At 32.1% G+C, this 22877-nt stretch overlaps 2 protein-coding genes across 2 annotated transcripts in view; both read right to left on the bottom strand.

Moving 5' to 3' along the window:
• LOC136981178 (uncharacterized) overlaps nt 1–22877 on the bottom strand; it is a 198499-nt gene that overhangs the window by 148613 nt on the left and 27009 nt on the right. The window lies entirely within an intron of this gene.
• Nucleotides 10939–22590, bottom strand: LOC136981156 (patched domain-containing protein 3-like). Its single transcript, XM_067277429.1, has 4 exons — nt 22548–22590; nt 16792–17809; nt 16401–16715; nt 10939–12182 (listed from the first exon to the last, which is right to left on the bottom strand). Exons 2-4 carry the CDS (start codon nt 17804–17806, stop codon nt 10939–10941), a joined length of 2574 nt encoding a protein of 857 aa, XP_067133530.1. The 5' UTR covers nt 17807–17809; nt 22548–22590.

The raw sequence follows: 22877 nt of genomic DNA, 5'->3' as shown, positions 1-22877 counted from the left end.
GATCACACAAATACATGTATCAGTTTTCTATAGATAATTCTCTCTTGTGAAATCGCGTGTTGCATTGCCTCATTTACCAATTCAATTTACACTAAACAAATAACAAAAAAATCCAGCAGTGAGCTGCTTAACTTTCCTGCAACATTTAAAACTGCGTGGGTGGAGTCAACTTTTATTACTAAAATCTTTTGTGTTTTTAATAATTATAAAATGAGAAAAAGCTTAATATTGAAGGTAGGGCTGGGTTTTAAAAACAATTGTAAATGATAACAACGAGCAGCGCCGGATTAAGCCTCTAGCGGGCCCTAGACAAAATTTAAATTGGGGCCCTATTTAAATAAGTTGCTTCTAAACAAATCTTATATAATGTGACATTAGCGTAGCTAGCATGGGTGATACCCGGTGCGGATATCGTGGTGTCACCCCAAGTCACACCGTAGTGTCACCCTTTTTAACTGTTTTATAAAACACTATTGAATTGTAATAACTTCGCACTCGAGCAACTTGAACGCTGCATCGAATATGCGATGTCGCGACGTATAAGTTGAAATATAGAAAATTAATCATAACCATACATCAGTATTACTATGAGAGGCGGCGCTAGGAATATTTCTAGATTGTGGTGCAAGAGATCTCGTGGGAGAGATTACTTCTGACGCACGAATGGCTGTTGACCTTTTTTTTTAGGCAATGCCTAATGAAGCCAGGCCCCTCCGAATTACGGGCCCTAGACATTTGCCTACTTTGCCTATTCGATAATCCGGCCCTGACAACGAGTAAAAATCGTCATTAAATCCGACCTCACTGAAAAATACACACAATTCTCCTTTATCTCTTTATCCTTTCGACCTTTAACCACCAAAATTTAATAATATCGGTCCACGTAGTACAGTTCTCTCTAAAATATTTCTGAAATTTTCGACAAAAAGTACACGCGTCCATAAGCTTCGAAGAGGAAAAACAAAATCGTGCCCCTTACTCACACCCAGTAACATTCATACATACAGAAAAAAATCCCGATTGTTTTCGCATTTCTTGACATTTTAAGGTAAGTCCAAATATGTTAAAATTTTGGGAGGGGGGGTCATTTTTTTGCCAGATCGCTATACTTTCTCTCTGTTATAACAGACAGAACAGTAAAAAGTTCTTTATCTCATCTGTCAGACAAATAAATTAAAGTGATAATATTAGAAATTACCTGTATTTTCGGCATACAATAAAGTTAGACGACGATTATGGATTTATACTATAAATTAAATTACTCTAACAATATAATTATTATAACAAAGTTATATTCAGTCCGACAATACATAAATGTTCCTTCAACTTACACAACAATGAATTTAAATATTCTCGGCGTAAAGAGCAGAAAAATAATTATAAAATGGTTATTATATCACCTGTTCGTCGGAAGAATATCGTGTTCCATCATTAAATTTCTTAAACAATACAATACGTGATGCGATTTTTTATAAAGATAGAAAATTTACGAAATGACTTTTATTTTTATTATAAACATATTAAATATCATTTAATATTTTGTTAATTAAATGCAAGGCAAAATGGTAGTAAATAATATTTTTTCACACTTAACATAAGACAGAACGTCACTTCTGTTACAAACCGCCCATAAAAATTTTTTGGAGTAAATAATTTTTTTTATACTTAAATTTCTAATTCGAAAATAAGTTTCGATAAACTAAGTAAATTAATTTCGAAGTATGAAACAACAAATTCAACTTTATTGTTGTTAATTTGTTTCTAATCATTGTAATTTATCTAGATTTATAATCAGAACATACTTCTATCTACAGCGTCAAATCTTACAAATTTGCATATTCGTTCATAATTACTTTTACATCACGTTGAACATACTTTCATATTTCGTCACACTATTATCAGATAGCTTCCTCTATCATCAGTATCGCGCGTGTCTGTGTTTCGAGATTACTGGATGTTCCTCCATCTTGAAACCTAAGGTAAAATTAACCTGTTATTCGGAGATACTATAGATTACCACCTACAGAATTTCGGGACTTTGAGTATATTTTTGAACTGAGGGGACTGAGACGAGTTCAACGAAAAATTAAAAAGTTATTATATTTTTTCGGCAATCGCGCGATGATATGAGTCACCTCACTCTCTCCGCTAAGCCTATCGAGCGTTTAACAGGCAGTCTGGAAAGTAGGCCATATATACCATCAACAGAGGCAGATGTTGATCCACGAGCACATCGATCATCTGCAGTTGGAGTTAAGTTTCTCGTGTTCCTCGACCTCGGTGCCTATGGCCCCTCAGCCGCCGACACGCTCGCTATCGCTCGCGGTCGGCTTATTAAGTCTTTCAAGTAGTCTGATACACCATACTTACATAATCTTCACATTGAATAATAATTATTTTACAGTAAATAAAGATTTCTATCGTCAAGCCAATGGCATTTCTATGGGTTCTGTAATAGGGCCAAAATTAGCCGAGATCTATATGTTGGACGTAGATAAAATGTTATCAAAATTGACTGGCATAGAGTTTTTTGCAAGGTACGTTGATGACATTTTGATCATATATAATAGTGCTGTAACAACAAATTTGCAAATTTTGGAACAGAGCGAATAACATTAATCCAAATATTAAATTTACTCAAGAGCATGAATTAAATAATCAGTTAAATTATTTGGATATAACAATTAAACGTTTTGATGATCATTTGGAATATTGTAAATTTGAAAAACCATGTAATACGAAAAAAGTAATTAATTTCAAATCATATTGTCCTTTAAACCAAAAATATAATGTATATTTAATGGAAATAACAAAGATTTTTTCTAGAATAACAAATATAGACCAAAGGAATAAAGAGATTGCAAATACACATAGGAAATACATCTTAAATGGATATCCGAGAAAATTATTAACTAAATGGTACAACAGATTTCTTAAAAATAGATTTAAAGTTAAACAACGTCAAGAAATAAAGCAGTATGTATCCTTTCCATATATCAAAGGTATTTATGAAAAATATAATAAGTTTCTTAATCAAAAATTAATTAGATTGGCTCCATCCCAAAATAATAGGTTATCAGAACTGATGATTGTACGAAGCACTAACAACAAAGAAGATTTATTGGAAGAAGACGGCGTCGTTTACAGAATAGAATGCACATGTAACAACCCCAGTTATTATATTGGTGAAACCAAAAGAAGATTAAAGATCAGATTGTCGGAACATTTAGCCGCTGTAAGATTAAAAATTAGTAATTCTCCTATCTTCCAACATTGTAATATTAATAATTGTAATATAAATGTTAATAAGTTAAAAATTGTATTTAGAGAGAAAAATAATGTAAAACGAAAAGTAAAAGAACACTTTGCCATTATTATGCAAAGTAACAATGTAAATTTGAATACGGGAGTGTTAACAGCGGAATGCTGGGAAGTCTTTGTAAATCATTATAAGTGGCTTTCTCCATTGAGTTACTGTCGTATAAACGGCCGGCTCTTCGGTCGCATAGCGATCATCACGACACTCATCGGAGAAAAAAAACTATATATAGGGCTAGAAGCTCCATATGAACCAACATCATACAAAGACAAAGACAAAGAGATTACTGTCGAGGAATGAGCTTTGTAAACGTAATGTTAAACCTACTGAAGAGGCCTGGTAAAGGCGAAATGCATTTAGGAGCATTGTTAAAGTAATAAATGATATTTTTTCTCTGCGAATTAATTTCGTTTTAACTTTTTATTAACTTTAAGATTTTTTAAGTTCATTTTATAAATGTTTTGGAAAAATTTTTTAGTTATATTTGAGATCCATAAGTCGGAACAGAAAGGAAATATAATTTTATCCGTATACTTTAACAGCTAAATTTAAAGAAAAATAAAATTAAATCAGTTCAATATTACCTATCACGTAAATTACCTATTATCTAATTACCTATTACAATCAAATTAACTATCACAGTTTAAAGTAGATAATGTATCCATGATAAAGATTTTAATGTATAGATTATGTACACATATTTCCATATAGATAAGGAAAATGTAGATATTCTTCATAGATGGATACATACGTCAATTTAAATAGTTTATTATTGTAGACAATTGAGGCTTCTCATATTTTCGTCCGTTTTTTATATCGTGAACGTGTGATGTATCTTATTTTGTTTTCCAGTACGGTACTGTCACCACTTTCTCTTCGGTTTCCACGAAATTTACAAAACAATTTTTAATTATTCTCGACACAAATATTGACGAAACTCGATAGTAAACACACTAACGAATAAATAAAAATATATTAAAATTTCTAATATATTAAGTTGCTATGGTAAATAATGAACTCACAAACGAAAATCGATACTACAAACGAGTTTTTGATAAATTTCATCAACATTCTGTGCATTGCAGTTAATAGAGAACTCGCCATTCTTCTAGATTAGTACAGCTCAGTCATTCTACTTAAGTTATTAAAAGTACATCTTTGCATTTAGTCTTCATCTTCTGGTGCTACTCTTTATTAAATTTGCAAAGAATTAATACATGAACATGGATTGCTTCAAAAATTGGAAACCCCTGTTATGCAGCATGCGGCTTTTTGGACTAAAGATGGAAGGAAAAGGATTTCATGTGCACGGCATCGTGATGTTAATCCTTGCTATGTTACTATCATGTTTACACGTTTTAAGAATGGTTAAAGGTTTTGCTAATAAGGAGACTTTTGTTAACGTTTGTCTTTTAACGTTTTTCTTCTTTACTCAAATAATCTCTATAGTATCCTGTCTCCGCTTCCATCTTGATAGAGTCAAACTTCGCACAGTGGTTCAAAATATTTTCAAAATTTCTTGCAGTAGCGGTGTAAACAAGAAAAAATTGATCATTCGAATTGCATTGATATGGCTCGACTTTATTTTCATTAATGTTCTTAACGTATTCGGTATCATTCTCTATAAAAAAAAATTTACTTCTCATTTTAATCTCCTTATCTTGTTTGGTGAAATAAGCAATCATCTTCTTTACATTCTTTATTTCCTAGTCACGTTTGTCTTTTATTCTACATTTGCAATAACACAGAATTTTCTATTTCTCTACTTCGAATTGATTTGTCAGGAATTGGCACACGCGTTTAAAACGTTACGTTACAGTATGATGCAAGAAGGTAACCAGAGGAAAAACATTGTTCGGATCATAACGGAATTCTCTACGCTAACTGAATATGTGAATTTGATTCGTCACATTTATTCCATGCAATTATTCTTGTGGACATTTCAGGTGACTGGAAGCGTAATGACCTCCTTTGGACGACTCTTAAGTTATTACAAATTAACATCGTGGATCAACTATTTGAAAATATTTTTCGTTTCCGGATTTTCGTTTTTTCAGTTTATTAACTTATGCTTTTGTACTTCTTTCGTGTACGACGAAGGAAAATCTGTTTGCTCTATGTTGTATGAAAAATCCCTTATCTGCAGCGATAAAACTCGGGAAGACATCTTTCGATTTTACGTGAAGAATTGGCTGGAGTTTCCAAATTTTACGGCTTGGGGCATGTTTACTATAGACAAAAGTCTAGTTATTACTATCTTAAGTGCACTCGTAACGTATCTTGTTATTGTTTATCAATTCAGTAATATTAAAGTTGAGTAATTATAACCTATATAACGATTGTTAAGCTCATGTATGTAACGCTTTTCGATATACTGTGGAAACGAATCCATAAATTGAATGTTTGTTTGGCTGTAATTTCAAAAATTTTGCAGACCTGTAAATTGTCGCTGTCCTCTGTCCGACTGTTCGTCGGTGTATCATACCTTAATCTCGAGAAAAAAGTTATATAGATGAAAGTCTAAACGAAATTTGAAAACCGTAGGGGCAGGAAGCCCCGATAAACTGTACAGACACTTTTGGTCTGCACCGGAAGTTACGTAATTTAAATTGAAACTTTCTATCTAAAAAGTGGTAGATAGGTAATCGGCACAACTTTATTGTTAACAAAAGTATGATATGCAATAAAATAATTTTAATGTCAAGACCATATATTTTAAATTAAGTACAGTCAAACCTGTTTTTGTGCGGTGGATAGGGACCGCATAAAAGAAAACGCATCAAAAAACAAACCGCACGAAACTTCACGGGCGGCTATAAAACATAGTTTTCGCAACACAATTAAAAAAGTATTTCTTTATGAAAAGGCACTGCATAAAAAAAGTCTCACGTAGAAAATAACTCAAAATAGTACGAAATAACTAGGAATTGCTTTTTTAACTCCTTGGGCCTTTTTCTGCAACACCTAATGGGGAAAAAATCTTATAAGAATTTTATTTTTATATTGATTATTTATTTTCACTTAAATACGAATCTAACGTTAAAAAGTTAAAAATAATCGTTAAAAATGATTTTATTTGATAAATATAGCTGCAAAAAGTGTTATTTCATTTAACAAGGCGTGAAATTTCACACCTGCAGTCTAAAGCTGGAAGAGAGCTAACTTACCGCATCTGTTCAAACATAACATAATATTTATGATTTTTATGCTATTAAAATAAGAGGGGACCGAAAAACACGTAAGAGAAAAAAATTTTCCTGAATAAAAAATTAAAAAACCTGCTGATGTCATAGAAAACATGCAATAGAGTTTTAAAAAATTTTACAGGAGTCAATTATGTTCCAATTTGATTGAAATTTTCATATACCGCACAAAACAAATCGCACAGAAAAAGACCGCACAAAAACAGGTTTGACTGTATATAAGAAATATAATTGAAAATTGCAGTTTGACACTGTGAGTATGTCACAAAAAAATTGTTCGTTTACTTTGTTATTGTATTGATAAGATATCTTTAAACAGTGAAAAAAACTTTAAAATACTCTAATTCTTAATTATTTATTGAAGATAATGCAATATTTCAGTGATTTTCGTAATATGTTTTTATTGAAATCGTAATAATCAACAGAAGTAGTTTTTAATGTTAAATTTGTAGATAGAAAACATTAATATGCAAATATTTCATATTTAATGTCTTCTGTGTACATTAATTTGAGATAAGTTAGATTAAATAAATTATTTAATCTAACTTATCAGAAATTTCAGTACGTTAATTTGAAAATTTTTTTCAGATCGAAATGTATAATAATATATATTATATTATAAAGAAATTAAAATAAATTATATAATATATATTAAATGTTTTTATCAATTTTTAAATATAAAAATGACTTTTTCCGAAAATTATTGAAAAGACGAGCATGTATATATGAAAGTTTAAAAATCGATTAACTTAAATTTAATATACATGAAATAATTGAAAAACTCACAAAAGAACTTAATAGCGACAAAATTCTCTGTGATATTATATTGTATTACTTATTTAATATCATATTGATTTATGAAGCGTGTGACTTTATTAATAATCTGATAAACGTGCATCAATGTACAAATCATTGATGACGTAATTCCAAATTTGGCATGAAAAATTTGAAATATATAAACCGTAATAAAATTCTTATAGAACATAAACGGATAGTGAATAAAGACAAAAAAATAAATAAAAATAATTTATTCGAATTTTGTCGTAATCAATGGCGATTGTACTACGAAATTAGTGAAGCTTAAGCTTCACAACCTTTAATTTCAGAGGAGCTTTATAAGTATTTCTAACAAAGCTACGTGAAACGATTTATGTTATAGCCTGGTCAGCATCATAACTTGGCAGTATTTTATTTTCTTCGAAATAGTCTGATTTAAAAGTGATATAAACTTGTATAAATTAAACGCAATTGTAATCATGTAATAATGACATTACAAAATTCAAATAACTTACGCAGAAAAATTAAAATGCCAAATATAAAGAAAGAATACAAAAGCTACTTTTATGGAACCTGAAATTTTAAGAATATGTATATTATCTTCGGATTTATAATGCTTTCTTCATAATATTATTAACTTACGTTGCCCAAATAAAGTCCACTTAATAAGTGTAAAGGAGAATGAAAATGTGGTGAAGTAACAATAATGATTGAGACAAATGTGTATACGAAATATACGTACTAGTAATTAGTGTTATTGTTCAGCAAATAACATGTAGTAAGACTGTATATTTTGCCTGATTAATCCGTCTTGAGTTTTATGAGAGGGGGTATGTGTCGTAGTAGTGAATAGCCATATGAGCCAGCTGGCCTTATTGTTATAAATATCAAACTGAGGTGTATTCGACTTTGGAAAGAAGATAAGGAACATATCGAAATGAAAATAATACCAAGAAGTAAACATTACCAACAATACATGTGAGGTAGAAAATTAAACTTTAGTGTTTGATAACTCAACATCAATTTAATTCAGCTTTTTGCACTACTTCGTACAACGGTATCCTTATACGTCTAACGTTGTTCGCAGTCCTTGTTTAACAATATAAATGTTGGTTTATCCGAGTATTGTATTTTATTGTATCAGCTACTTTATGTGTATTTTAATTATAATACTAGTGTTTAATTGTATACGTAACCCGACTGAAAAAGCCTATTAATAAAGCCGAAATGCGTAAAGAAATCGAAAAGATAAATAAGTCTACTGTTTAAGATATTAAACAGTTATATCGAAAGGAGTATGTATATTGTTGATTTCGAAAAGAGAATTCCTAAATTTCTTGAGATATCAGAGGAAGTGCTGTGAGTGACAAACGCATAATTCTTTGCATTAACTCCTGTTCTTGTGGTTTCGGTAAAAGCAGCCTTATCTCATTTTCATATCAGTTTAAACTGTTTGTAACATGTTCCCTAAAGTTCCAAGGAAAATTTCAAACTTCATAAGTACATTTTCCTCAGTTTTTCTTTTATTCACTGCATCCAGAGCTTTTGTCAATATTTTGAAAAGTAAAGTTTAGACTTTATTTTTTGTTATAGACTTAGTTAACATAGGAAGAACAGGTATTTCACAAATCTTATATTCTTTCTAATAAACTCTATCATTATTGCAGTTGGCATTATTACGAACATTTACAGAGCAATACGTTACAGTTATATATTTTGTTCTCTAACAAATGTAGCATATCTTCTTTCTTTCACGTATTCACCACTACCCCATTTCTTAATATCATTCACAGTCCTGATATTTTATAACATTTTTTAAATTTAATACAATAATTTTTCAAGCAACCTTCCAGAACATTCTTTTTTGAACTTTGAAGAAATGTAGAAGTCATCTGTTCCTTTAGCAACAATGAAATTTCCTCTATCCGTGACAAATAAAGATACTGAAGTATCATTTGCTGGCTAACAGCATCTCAACATGTAGATACATTCGGCCTTATGAGAGGCAGGGCACAGTTAGGGCAACCTATCTTATAAAAGAAATATTAATAATAAAATGTTTACTAAAATAGTTGCGTACACGTAAGATGAGTTTCAGAGTGCAGAACAAGTATTGTTCGAGTTAAAATTTCCTGTAATGGAAGCGATTTTCCACCTGTATTATAATAATTACTAGCCTGTTACATCCAGCGATGCCCCGGTTTATAAAAGTACTCGTCGCAGAGTTTCATAGCTAATTTGACGAAAGCACTAGGACCGTATAGCAAACAAACATAATCACATATATATTTTAGAAATAAATAAATAAAATAAATCTAATTATTTTATTTATTTATTTAGATATACTGGGATGAACCCATAGATGCGAAGAATACATACAACAAAATTATTACATATACATTGCAAATTATACTAATGTTACAATTGATGAGTTATTACAGAAAACACAATAAAAACAAAATATACGTAAATAAAACAAACAAATTTTACAAAACAACACTAAGAAATATTTAACAAAATATCAACATAAAAAATTGTGAGGAGAACCATCCAAACAATAAAAAACAACATTATATAAAAGAAATTAATTAACCTATAAGACAAAAAAAGAATTAAGTTATCACGTCAAACAACGGATAGTCTCCCCAACAATTGGATTTAACTGATCGTTGCTAGTTTCTGTAGATTTTTTAAAAACCTAAACTTCGTGGTTTTATTTCAGTAACTTACATCATACAACAGCTCTTATTGATATCAACTATATTATTGGATGTGGATATAGATTTCGGGTTTTAATGACCATTCTTCACTCTTATTTTTTGTACAGATCTTTTAAAAGAAATAATAGTTATAAATTACATCACACATACGTGTTTACAAATAATATGCACATCATTTTTTTTTTATTCCTATTAGCTGATTATTGAATAGAAATTGAAATTATAAGTAAATCTGTACAAAAAATAACGATTGATAAAGGATCATTATAACTCGAAATGCACATCAAATAACGAAGCCTATAAGAATGAAACTTTCTTGCTTGATGTATGTTACTGAAAAAAAAAACAAAAATTTAGGATAATTGAATTTCTTTTATTTATAACTATATATTTCATTCTATTTACATTCTATTATGTTGCAATGATGCAAATGGAATGATATGTATTATATCCCGTTTCTTTGTAAGTCATTTCAACGATTTCATTTTAATCAAGAAAGTAACATAGAAGGCAGCTGTGAAATGGAATATAGAAACTACTTTTACGAGTAAACCTACTCTAATCCTACAGACTTATAGTATAAAATGATAATGTTAAAATGTTGTGAAATGTAAGAGTAGCATTATATTCTAATTATAAATAAATTTGTTAAAATTAGCACATGTTTTGAATTATAATACGCTCCGAAAATATTTAGTTGATTTATTAAAATATTTCCAAATACATTTCAATACAGTTTTAGACATTATTTGCAAAATTTGAAATGGGTTTTGCTATAGAAAAAACATTGAATTTTTAACATTATATGCTGTAAATCGTACGCATAAACAGAAAGGATATAATTAGCCTTGATTCATGAATATCAGATTTACTACAGAAAATATCTTTTCAATAACACATTTTAAAAATTTTCTACAATTTATTTTTTTCTAGTGAGTTTACAATTTGCAAAAATAGACGTAAACTTTGTATTGTGAGACACTGATGACATCAGGGACAGAATTACTGGAATTACCAACAAAGCGTGGAAAGCTGTTTCTATTGTTATGAGAAATACAATTTTGATAAAAACTAACAATACATAAATGTCTTTAGTGAGAAATAATATCCCTAAAATAGTGGTTAAAGATCCTTGAAAGATAGGATAACCTAAATGATATAAAGAATCTTTTAATTTTTCATTGGGTGCTACGTGAATAGATTTTAAAAAGGAGTAAGCGATATGAGTTGGGTAATTTACACAAAATCCGACACATAAAATCAAACTCATCGTAGAAAAGATATCCAAGTTAACATTCCATAAATTCATGAAACCAAAAGTTTCTGTAATGGTAGAAACGACAGAAATTGCCATCAAAATAGCACAAGTTATATTCGGAATAAATAAAAGAAATACAATAATTATCAATAAAGACGTAACCCAAAATAGCTGAATGATAATATTTTGAATGGCAATTGCCTGTTCCATCAGTGTTGATATTGAAGTTTGTACCAAGACAGAAAATGGTGCCAAATCTGCAACTTTCAACAAGTTCTCAAGTAATATTGTTTCCGATTCGAAGCCTGATATATTTTTAGCTACAAGGATAAAACGAGAACAAGTAATGTCTGATTTGTTTTCATTAAATAAAATGTCAGAAGAGAACATATTAGCGCCTTTAAATTTCAGGAAAACGTTATACAAACCGTCCAAAAAGTCTTGTTTGTCTGACATATTGTAACCTCGTAAGGAGTATTTAGATACAGGATTCTCTTGAAATAGCTTATAATACCTTAACCATGACAAAGTAAATCTCTCGTCAGCGATATGTGGATTATATTCAAAAGTATTTGTAAGTTTCTCTAAAGATTGTTGTACACTGAGATCTGAATAATCTAACGTTTCATTTATGATTACTTGAACGGGAAATGCATATTCACCGAAATATGTAAACAAAGTTCGTGCACTTTTGGATACAGGAGAATCGTAGGAATACATGTTTTCCCAGTCTATACCCCTCTTCATTGAAAATGTTCCCCATATTCCAAACCCCAAATTAATAAAATACAAACTAATAACTACAATTTTTGTTATTGAATAAGAAAGAACTCCTCCTATTTGATTCTTGAACACTTTCATGAAGAATTCTTCGTCTTCTTCTTGATTACTCTGACGACAGATTTCTGTAAAATTTTAAAAATAATATGAAGATAAATAGTAAAAGGCGTTTTTATATTTTAAAAATATCTGATTAATTTATATTTTTACAGTTTTATTTCTTCAATTTTACAGGTAATGTATTTCTTTATTTTTGTGTTGCGCTGAATTTCAATAATCACTCGTGTGAAATATATAATATTTAAATTACTATTGCTAAATTGGTTCAACATTATTTGTTTTTGCAAGGCATGTTGTGATCTTGCTGAAGTACTGCACATTTAACAAAGTTGACAAAACCAATCATTAGAAAACAGTAATTATTTTAGGGAAAAAGAAAGGCCAATCCTATTTCCGAAAATTACTACAGAAAAACATTTTATTTATACAGAAAAACCCTCGAGAACTGACAATTATCTGTTAATTTTCAGAAACTATTTTTTCCCTTTGTTAAAACCAACAATATTTGGTATAAGAAATTTTAAACAATAATATAACTCTATATCGTGTTATAGAATGAATTCAATAAAAACTTACAACTTGTAAATATTATAATATCCTCTATGTAGTCGAAGAAGCATATATGTATCCTTGTTGGCCTATATTGTATTTTTATACTATAAATATACAATATAATAAGTATTGAATAAGGTTCCATATTCAGATTTTATCATGGTGAATCCTTTCTAATCTTTCTTATCACCAGCAAAACTGTACTTCAGTTCGATCCGAGAGCATTAAAACATTCATAATCTGGCTGTACAAGAATAAACTCCGTTTCATATTTTATTTTTTTTTCACACCGTTTTAAGTAAGTTACTATGTTGTAATGGAAAACTAACAGAATTAATTACGCGTTTGATCCCCAGGCATAAATTCAAAATTTATTTCAAATTTCATCTCATAAATAAATACTCAAACAACATGGAAGTTTCGAATATAATTTAATTACATAAACCTATCAAAAGTAGACGGCCGGATGGCTGAGCGGTCAAGGTGGCAGCCTACCGCTCTGGGAAACCCGGGATCGAATCCGAACGGGTCGAATAATCCCCAGGAATTTCTCGGGGGGTGGTTCGTTCGGATATGTCGGGCCCCGTCCCTCATCACCCGGTCGTCCCATTGTGGGCCTGGCCGAACCCACAATGGGCCCACTAAAAGAGGCCCTCTTAGTGCCCACAGGGCAGAAAGAGTTAAAAAAAAAAAACTTATCAAAAGTAAAATCGCAACGACACGAAGAAATGGGCGTGATCACATGCACATTACAGGACTGGTAGAGGTAAAAGACATATGCAAATGACTAAAAACGCAAATAAAGATATGCAACAGACACCTGTTAATTAATTAACAAACATGGCCTTTACGGGCAGATATACAGGCCGCTATATAGCGGGGCATACTAACAATAAAGCAATTAATGGTTGCCTGAAATATCTCTTGCCATACAGCATCCACTGCAACGCATATATAGTCTACAGTATGTGGCAGTGGTTCCTGGTGCACTCACATCAGACGAAGTAACACAGATAGATTTGATAAAGCTGCTAGCCAGGAAGAGATGTGAATTCCAGCTAATGAGAGTTTAGCATGTGACATGCAACCAGATATTATCTTGCTGGAACATCGTGTTGGGTGCAGCCAGCACCAGTGGTCGCGCCACAGGCTCCACGGTTCAGGTGACTGCTCTGCTGTGAGAGCTCCGGAAATGTGCACTAGGGCTGTCCACTGATCGAACATGATTCCTCCCCAAACCTCCAAACTAGGATGCCCACTGTAGGGCCAGTGTGACGTTTGGCAAAAAAAAGGTGGCACGTAGCGTTCCCCAGGATACCGCCACATCCATCCACGACGTGATTACACCACATAAGCGAAATCCATCCGAAAAGAATACCCGATATCAATCAGTGATCCAGTTGCAATGATGACAACACCACGCTAGGCATAAAGCCCTGTGTCAAGAAATTAACGTTACCCTCCATTGCTGGTTGCCATGCCTGCAGCTCGATTTCATGCAACCAGTTGCAAATGGTTTGAGTGGACACAGATGCAGCTGTGATGACAACGGCCGTTTCGAATCTCACGTGCCGTGGCAAACGAATCTTTACAGCCAGTTCTGTGAATCTGCTAGTCTGTGCGCTCTGTCGTGAGCTTGTGCAATCCACTCCCTCTTTGGCGTGTTTGCAGATCTTCCAGCGCCCATCGTGTCACATGTCGCTAGATGGTACTCACATTGTGTCCAACACGCGTGGCAACTGTGCGCATCAACCAACCGAGTTCATGCAATTTCAGGATACGTTTCGTTCTACAGCTGTTAGTTCGTTGTATTCAGCTCACTGTCATCTACAAGGCATTTGCTATTGTGACTGCAGGCACAATAGCAAATGCCTGGTAGATCCTGACAAGTCCTGACAAGGCATCAAGGAGATGCCTTGTCAGGACTGACTGACACCACCGTGTCTTCCGACACAGAAATTTCGATGGCCTTTACGTTAGAAGTCGCGTGAGCGGTTGCGCTTGTAGGCTTTTATACTCGGAATGGAGACGGAAGGAGGCACCCGAAAGTACACTCCACAAGTTGTTATTTAACAAAAATACCTGTTTATTTATCGAGATTATTTACTAGATCTACGATAACAATTCAGATGCTTGGCGGATGCTAAGAATATAGAAACCTTATCATTATTACCATGTGACGACCGGTAAAACCGACCAGTCCGTTTTACATTTTATTGTTCAAACCCCTCGGGAGATAGCGATCAAGATTCAAAGGATGTGCAGTCTTCCGCCAGCAAACTCACTTCCCTCCTCCCCGGATCTAACCTCTGAGTCAAGGAACTCGACTCATCCCCTCCGTCGCGATTGGTGATCGCAGCGGATGAGACCGGGAGTATAAAAGGGGGGAAAAAAGCCGAGAACGAGGTCGCTGGAGGTCCGCACAAGACACCCAACCCGTAGGATCCGTCCCGAGAAGCGAGGGCCGAGACACGAAGTCACCGAAGCCCGCCGACACGAGCCGCCGACAGATCCTCCTGCTTACCTCCACGACCGGAAAACTGAGAAGATTAATCCTACGATTACAGCTAATCCTACAACTAATCCTAGGACGAGGTATGATCCCTCCTAAATTTGTAAACTCTCTCTCTCGCGGTTAGAAACAGAACGCGTTAGAGCTTTTGTATCTCTTTACCGTCTAAATAAATCTTATTTGTGTTGTCCTGTTACTGCGGTTATTGCCGTTTTCTTATCGACGACCCCACACACTTCCTCCACTCGACCTGACAATTAATTACCGATCCCGATAAAACGGGATATTACGATAAATTAAGCCATCCTTGACAGTGGGGTGGGTCTTTCCGACCTGTACGCTGCCAAAAAAGGGTCACAACTCCGTCCTACCTCCGGCATTCCCACAACCACGACCCTGACCGCAAGAGAGAGAGCTTACAATTGTTGGTGCGTTGACTAATACCTTAACAGTTCGTAGAGATTGAAGTTCGGAACTTCTGGTTTGAAAGAGTCGTTTTCCCCTGGAGCGGTGTTTTCTTTTCTCAAACGGGGACAGATTTTCTCGGGTGGCGATAGCTAAGATCAGCGATGGCGAGCGGCTGGTCACACACACAGTTTAATAAAAACTAAATGACTGCTTTACGAATCATCGACCCCTCCTTTCTATAAGAGATCTGTCCTGGGTTTCTCCCATCACCTCATTAGGGATTATTCTGAACGGCCCAATAGTTAAATTTCAATCGTTGGTTCCAAGTGACACATTAGAAAGCTGTATCACTTCTAAAAGGAAGCAAGTCCGTGGGAAAAGCTTTAATAATATCTTCTATGAATTTTTCCTCGATAAATTTTTGTCAGGCCAGGGCTCACACTATGCTTTATTGTATGGGTAACATAATTCTTAAAAGGTTCCTAATTTCCATCGGTGGTAATTGTTGCTATACGATTCAGAAATTTTATTGGCAAAACACTGCACCATTATCAAGCATTTCAGCGAATTTTATATTTTTGTTTATTTTAACACGGTTTTCAATGCCTGATAAAACCGAAAACACTACTACTGTTTCTAGCGTTTCTTTAATTTCCGGATATTATATTTTGCATTTTCGTGAGAAAGTTAATAATTTTTCGTGTAATGTCTCATTATTCAGTAAATAAAATTAAAAATATATTGAGATACAACTATAAAATTTGAACCTAACTTTGAAAATAAATAAAATAATAATAATAATATTACTTACCGGAAAATCGAAAAGTGAATGGATGAAGTCTCTTCTCTTCTCTGTATCCACTTAATGCCATGCAACCTCCAAAAAACGTTATTTGAAAAATATAAGTGAAGAATATGCAAGTTGCAGAATAATAGCAGAATAGTTTTACAAGAGGAAACAACATCGTCATTCCAATACAATATGCAAGAAAATTCGTCAAAGAAGTCAATGTGATAGAAACTCCGGCTTCGCTGTAAGTATAAGCAAGTCGACTTTTAACACTACTTTTTGGATCAGTAATTCTCCAACACGCTATTAACACATAAGCATCGTCTATCTCTGTGACTAACGATATAAACAATTTTAAATATAATTGCACCCTGTGAATGAATAAATTAAAATCTATCGTTAAAATACTCACCAATAACTAAAAAGGGAATGCAAATATTCCAATATGTGCTTTCTACCTGAAATATTCCCATTAATCCAAATGAAGTCACTATCGACAAACCAGCAGATACAACACTTGCAAGACCGAGCCACGGTTTACTTCTAATCATCCGGACACTCAAACAACTAATGATCGAAAATAGAGATAAAAAAATAACGACTGCAACTATTCTTGATTTTATGTCATTAAATATTATTTTCGAATGTCTTATTGCCATCCACAATGGATCAAACAAAGGATTTATATATTGAAATTCGTGATTTTCTATATTTTTAAAAGCTGCTTCGGTCCATTGTTCAAACCATTCTTTTTTCCATTTCGTACTGACATCAAATGGATAGACCAGTCTCATAGCTTTCACTTTTTCAACATATCCTTTACTATTTGTTTGAACACCACCAAAATTTAATGAATAAATACGATACGATAAAGTCAGCAAATCTATCTCTACGGGAAATTTAATTCTTTTTCGTTTAGACAATATAATATCCATGTTCGATATCAAGTATGAAATTGGATTTTCGAAACACTTTTTATGAATAATTCCACATACATTGTGATATCCAATCTCAACATTGTTAATGGAAATATTAGTATTTTTAACAATCTCATCCAACTCTTTTATCTCCATAAGTATGTCTTTATTCATCATGTTTTCGTTCAAATTGTTTGGTAAGAGATAAATCATTAGAGCTTTAGGAACATTAGGATATCTTGCAAAATCAAAATTTTCAGAAGAGTTGAAAGGAAAAGTGTTTTCGACAAATATCTTCGTGTCTACAGTTCTACCTCTATCTGGTTCAAGAAGATTTTCGATATTTTCATTTAACTTCAATTTAAATATTCCAAAGCCAAAGGAAAGTGAAAACAGCAAAGGTACTATTATAAAATATAATGGATGTCTTGCAATTTGTTTTCCTAAGTTTTCAAAAGACTGTGTTATAAAATTTTTTATGTAGTTTTTTTTCTCTTTTGTATGCTTCATATTCTGAAAAAGATAGAAAAGTTATATAAATTTTCATTGGTTAATTTATAATGTAATATCTGAAAATAGTGAATTTTTATTAAATATTATTTATGTGTGTGTTAATTAATGCTTATAAATAAAAACTATGTTAGTTAAAATTTTATTGACATTTTGATAGAAAAGTGGGCATTGTTTACAAATGTAACACAATTGAATAATTTGAATAAAATCTATTCTTAAGATTTATACAGTGTTTGAAAAGCTTATTCAAATAAAAGGTATGATTATAATCATCAATAATATTCCTCGTAGTAATTTTCTATCTTCAGTTTATTATTTATCCTTAACTTTTCTATAAATTCACTATCTCTTTATATATTTATGTAAGAGTATCTAGATTTCGTTATTTCTTGTTTATTTTTTGAAGTCTCTCGAAATTTTGAATTAAATATTTTTAAAATTCTCGGCTGGAAAAACAGTACTACCGCTGAGAAAAAAAATAAAAACACTATTCATGTTTTGTGTCATCTCTGCAAATTCCTGTATGTTTTGTTACAGAAATCAAGTGAAAAGAAACCAGCATTACAATATGCAACTGCTAAACGAAAACTAAATGCGAAATAAAAATTTATTTTGGACAGAAGTAATAAATCATTCTTTGACAGAAGTTTGGAATTATGCAAGCAACGGAATCGAGTGTGGAATCTTCTGCTTACCAGTTTAAATAATCAATCCTTCGAAAATTAGGTATTATGTATCTAATACAAAACTATTTAAATACCAAAAGATGTTTTATGTGTCTTAACTGCCAACAGTGGGTCCTGATATTAAAACTTGAAATTGCTTTAATGAATGAACTGGCTGACGACGTATAAAACCATATCAGTGCATTGCTGAAGAATGTTCCCGACGCTTTATTGCCCTCACGATGGAGGTTTACAGTACGCTGTAAGTAAGATATGGTATTTGTATACAACAAGAGGAATTGTAAAAACACAATACAGAAGTGGGCGACTATGATCTCTTGATGCGAAGACACAACGTTACGCAACAGTATTGCTGCAAGCAAACTCGAAGTGACTGAATGCTGCTTGATCGATGATCAGCAGAACACGAATTTCGACAAAACAGAAAGAAATCGTATCCATTTCATGGGTTATTCCACTAAAACAGCAAGAACAAGGCAAAATTAACCAAATTCACAGACAAAAAGGCCTGTTTTGGTTTAATAAATGAAAAATTGAACTGTAGTAAAATGAAAAATTGTCATGTTATCTTTCGCAATGAGTCAAATATCAACATCAACTATGGTAGTGACGAACTGTAAGGAATGTCACGACAAGTATCTAAAATGCAAAATCAAATTTCTGCAGTTCGTCGTCATAGGGGCGTATATCTCAGCACGAGAAACTACAAAACTCTGCATTGTTAATGTCACTGTAAATGCAGAAATCTACATAGACATAATGAAAGAATTTCTTATCCCAAAAATTAAACACCAGTTCGGCGATGACGTGTTTATTCAATTCCTGCTATTAGTTCACACTCTCCCTATATCGATATATATAATCGAGACGAGTTGATAATAATAATAATAATAATCAGCGCGGAGCCCAAACGGTTAAGAGTTGAAAGTTGAAATTTGGTACACAATTAGGGTACGTCACGAGAACTCACACTAAGAAGGGGTTTTTCGAAATTCCTCTCCACCGTGGAAAGGAATTTCGAAAAAACCCTTCTTAGTGTGAGTTCTCGTGACGTACCCTAATTGTGTACCAAATTTCAACTTTCAACTCTTAATTGTTTTACAGAACAGGATTAACAGGTTTAACCGAACAGGATTAAGGCTTAATTAACACTTCCATCAACAATGGAAGTGTTAAGTAACAATGGAGAACAAGAGAAAGCGACGTGCAAGATTTACGGGCGCTGGAGGAAAAAAAAAGAAAGAAAAATAGTAATATGTTAGAACATATTCGAGTTTCAAATTTAAACAGATTAGTTCGGTTTTTCTCGACTTTTTTCTTTATAACATTCGATGAAAATCGAACGATATAATCAGAGCACGTCGTGAAAATCGAACAGTATTAGAACATTCGATTTTCAACTTCGACCTTTCTTTAGAAATATTTAGTTTGTTGATGAAATTACTCTTTCTTCTGTGACTATAACGTAATAATCTTCGCTATCGTTACTTTTGCCCGAGCAACGCCGGGCCTATCTGTTAGTATATATATATATATAAGATATATAAATAAAGATATATTTGAACAAGATATATAAATAAATATATATATATATATATATATATATATATTTATTTATTTATTTATCTTGTTCAAATTTCCATTCGTTAATAAAATACTTTTTATTCATCCATTCAAGTTCAAATACATTTTTTTAAACTTGTAGTGGATGACACTTGATGTTAATACAGTTTTTTTCAAATAATTAATTAATTAATATTTGGCGCCCGTCAGCAATATGCACATTCTGACCGATAAAGAGCGCGAGGAGAAAAAAGCGAACTTAGTAATTATTTAATAAAAACTAACTTAAATAAATTTTTTTTTGTTGACCTAAGTAAGAATTGACTTTAAAAAATGGTTTTTTATATTATTAGCTTGTTTTTCAATGTGAAAACACGCTGCGACACAATTATGTCCGTTGAGAAATTTCTCACGCGAAAAAGTTTGAATAGAATCAATTGGCCACCAAACAGTCCATATTTAAATTTCATCGAAAATGTATGACGTTTATTAAAGCATTTTGTTAACACTCAACATCTTACAAATAAGGAAGTGCTAAGGAACGTTATTAAAAATACCTGAAGAAAGATTACTGCAGAAAACTAAACACCTTTTGGGATAATTTCTTAAGAAAATGACGGCAGTAATTATAGCAGAAAAAGTTGATACAAATTATTAAGTATCGATTTTATGTTTCTATTCTTTACTCAATTCCACAGCTTTGTAACATCTCAAAAACTTTTTCCATAAGGAGTTCAATATTTTTGTTCTGAGTACAATTAATTGTCGTTTATTTGATTAGGATTTGTATATGGAACGTATATTTTTTATCAGATGATTTCTGTAACAAAATATTAGAGGAATTTACAATAATAACACAAAAGAAATATCAGAGAATGTGATTGATGACTTAAAATTTTTTCTAGGTGTAGTACACCATATATGAGCTATATTACTCACCTATTGTTAAACGATTGACATCAAGATGGCGGATTTTTGCCACAGAGTGGACTACACTACTGGCATCCTGGCATCAGCATAACTTTAGCTTGAGTAGTTTTTTTTAAATTAAATTTATAACAACAATCGATTTGAATTTATATAAAATATTAAAAACAGCGTAACAACGCAAAAATATTTTGATAAATTTAGAAATAATTAACTTTATTTTCGAATATTTACTAATTTGTGCAAAGGGAAGCAATACATCTAACCAGTTTAAACAATTATTATAAATTTAAAGTAACACAAGAAAGTAATTTGGCCTTTGTAAACATAACAGGGTAGTCAAGCTAGCTTCACTAGCACCACTAGCGACGATCATTACGTCATTTTGAAGTGAACACATTTGAAAACTAAAGTCGTTTGTTATAGTTAGGTTTAAGAAAGGAATGCTTCAATTTAGATGTTACTAACGTAAAAACCCTGAGAAAACTTCACGTAGCCAGCTCGTTGGCCAGGTGCGAACCCACGACCAACTACGGGTATTCAATGGTTTTATACACACTGGGCCACTGGTGGGTATTGTGTCCGTTATAATATAGATTGCCTTGACACTGGTAGTTGGTTCGGGTTTTCTTCATGTGTTTGATACCTAAATAGTGGCCAATTTTCATAGAAAATCTTTCCTGAGTTATAAATTTACAATATATATTTTTTTCATCTTTATTCATATTGATAAGCTGATTAATTTATTATTTATACAAGCGGCAGCAGAAGTTTAGAGTTCAATACTGCACGTGTCTGTAATGTTGAAATCTCATTTGATAATATAATAAATAAGACAAATAATTTATGTTACCTTAAACTAATTTGATAAGTTTTTTATTAAAACAAGATTTTATAATATGAGGTAGGGTTTAAATTTCATTAGCGATTAGTACATCTGAAAATATTTATTTTAAGTTTCTTGTCTTCCTCTACTAAGTTTTTCCTTTTTTTTTTTTTTTACAAAAAATCAGTAAAGACCGAAATTATTTGTTTGTCAATTTACGGCAAAGCAACACTTGGGCGATCTGCCTAGTGGGATACCTTCCGAGAGGTTATTTAAGGGTAACTGGCCCCTATTTAGGCATCACAGACGTGGAGAAACCCGTAAAACACCATGTGGCCAGCCCGTCTTGAAGAGTACACGAACCCACGATCGTATTCCCAGTGTTCAGTGGGCCAACAAGTTTTTTAAATCTTATAAACTATCTTTCGCATATATATTTTTGGGGTTTTTTACAAAATAAAATAGTTCCTTAGTTTATTTTAAATTGAAACAATTTACTTTTTCTGTATTGAGTTTAATCAACAAACTAACTCTAACCTTACTTTATAAATTTAATTAAAACTAATCAAAGTAAAATGTTTGAAATTAATATACAGGTCTGTGTAATTAAAGGAGTTAATTTTAGTTTTTATTATCTAACCATTAATCCATTTAAAAACTATACTTATTAAACAATGAATCTCCGGTCAAATTTTATGCTGAAAATATTTAAATTCGTAATAGAAATGTAACTTACTTCACAAATTGAATTTAAATTCGATTTCAATGACAATATCCAAATACACTTCCAGCACAGAGGGGAGAATATTCACTATAAATTTATGTCAATATATCACAATGTTTATTCAATAGGCGATAAAAACACAGATCTAAGTCACAGATTATAATGCTTAATTATTAACAACATAGAAAAAAGTTGTTTATTAAAGTGTAAAATTAAAAACAAAGTATGAATTATTAATGTAAATTCTTGGGTGAATTTAAGGGGCGAGCTAGGGGCAACTGTAAATAGCACATTCATAAATTTTTAATATTCATATTTATGAATGTGATATTGAAATGTGCC

This window comes from Centruroides vittatus, unplaced genomic scaffold, assembly GCF_030686945.1.
Source record: "Centruroides vittatus isolate TY-2023 unplaced genomic scaffold, ASM3068694v2 contig_747, whole genome shotgun sequence".
NCBI lineage: Eukaryota > Metazoa > Arthropoda > Arachnida > Scorpiones > Buthidae > Centruroides > Centruroides vittatus.
The sequence above is the reverse complement of the archived record's forward strand: the minus strand, read 5'-3'. Positions and strand labels throughout refer to the sequence as shown.

Bases quoted from the DNA above. Each gene is read 5' to 3' on its own strand.
- LOC136981156 (XM_067277429.1), bottom strand. From the start codon at position 17,806: ATGAAGCATACAAAAGAGAAAAAAAACTACATAAAAAATTTTATAACA. The intron at 16,716-16,791 runs GTGAGTATTTTA...TTATATCGTTAG, and splicing joins CATTCCCTTTTTAGTTATTG to TCACAGAGATAGACGATGCT. The intron at 12,183-16,400 runs GTAAGTAATATT...AAAATTTTACAG, and splicing joins ATTCACTTTTCGATTTTCCG to AAATCTGTCGTCAGAGTAAT.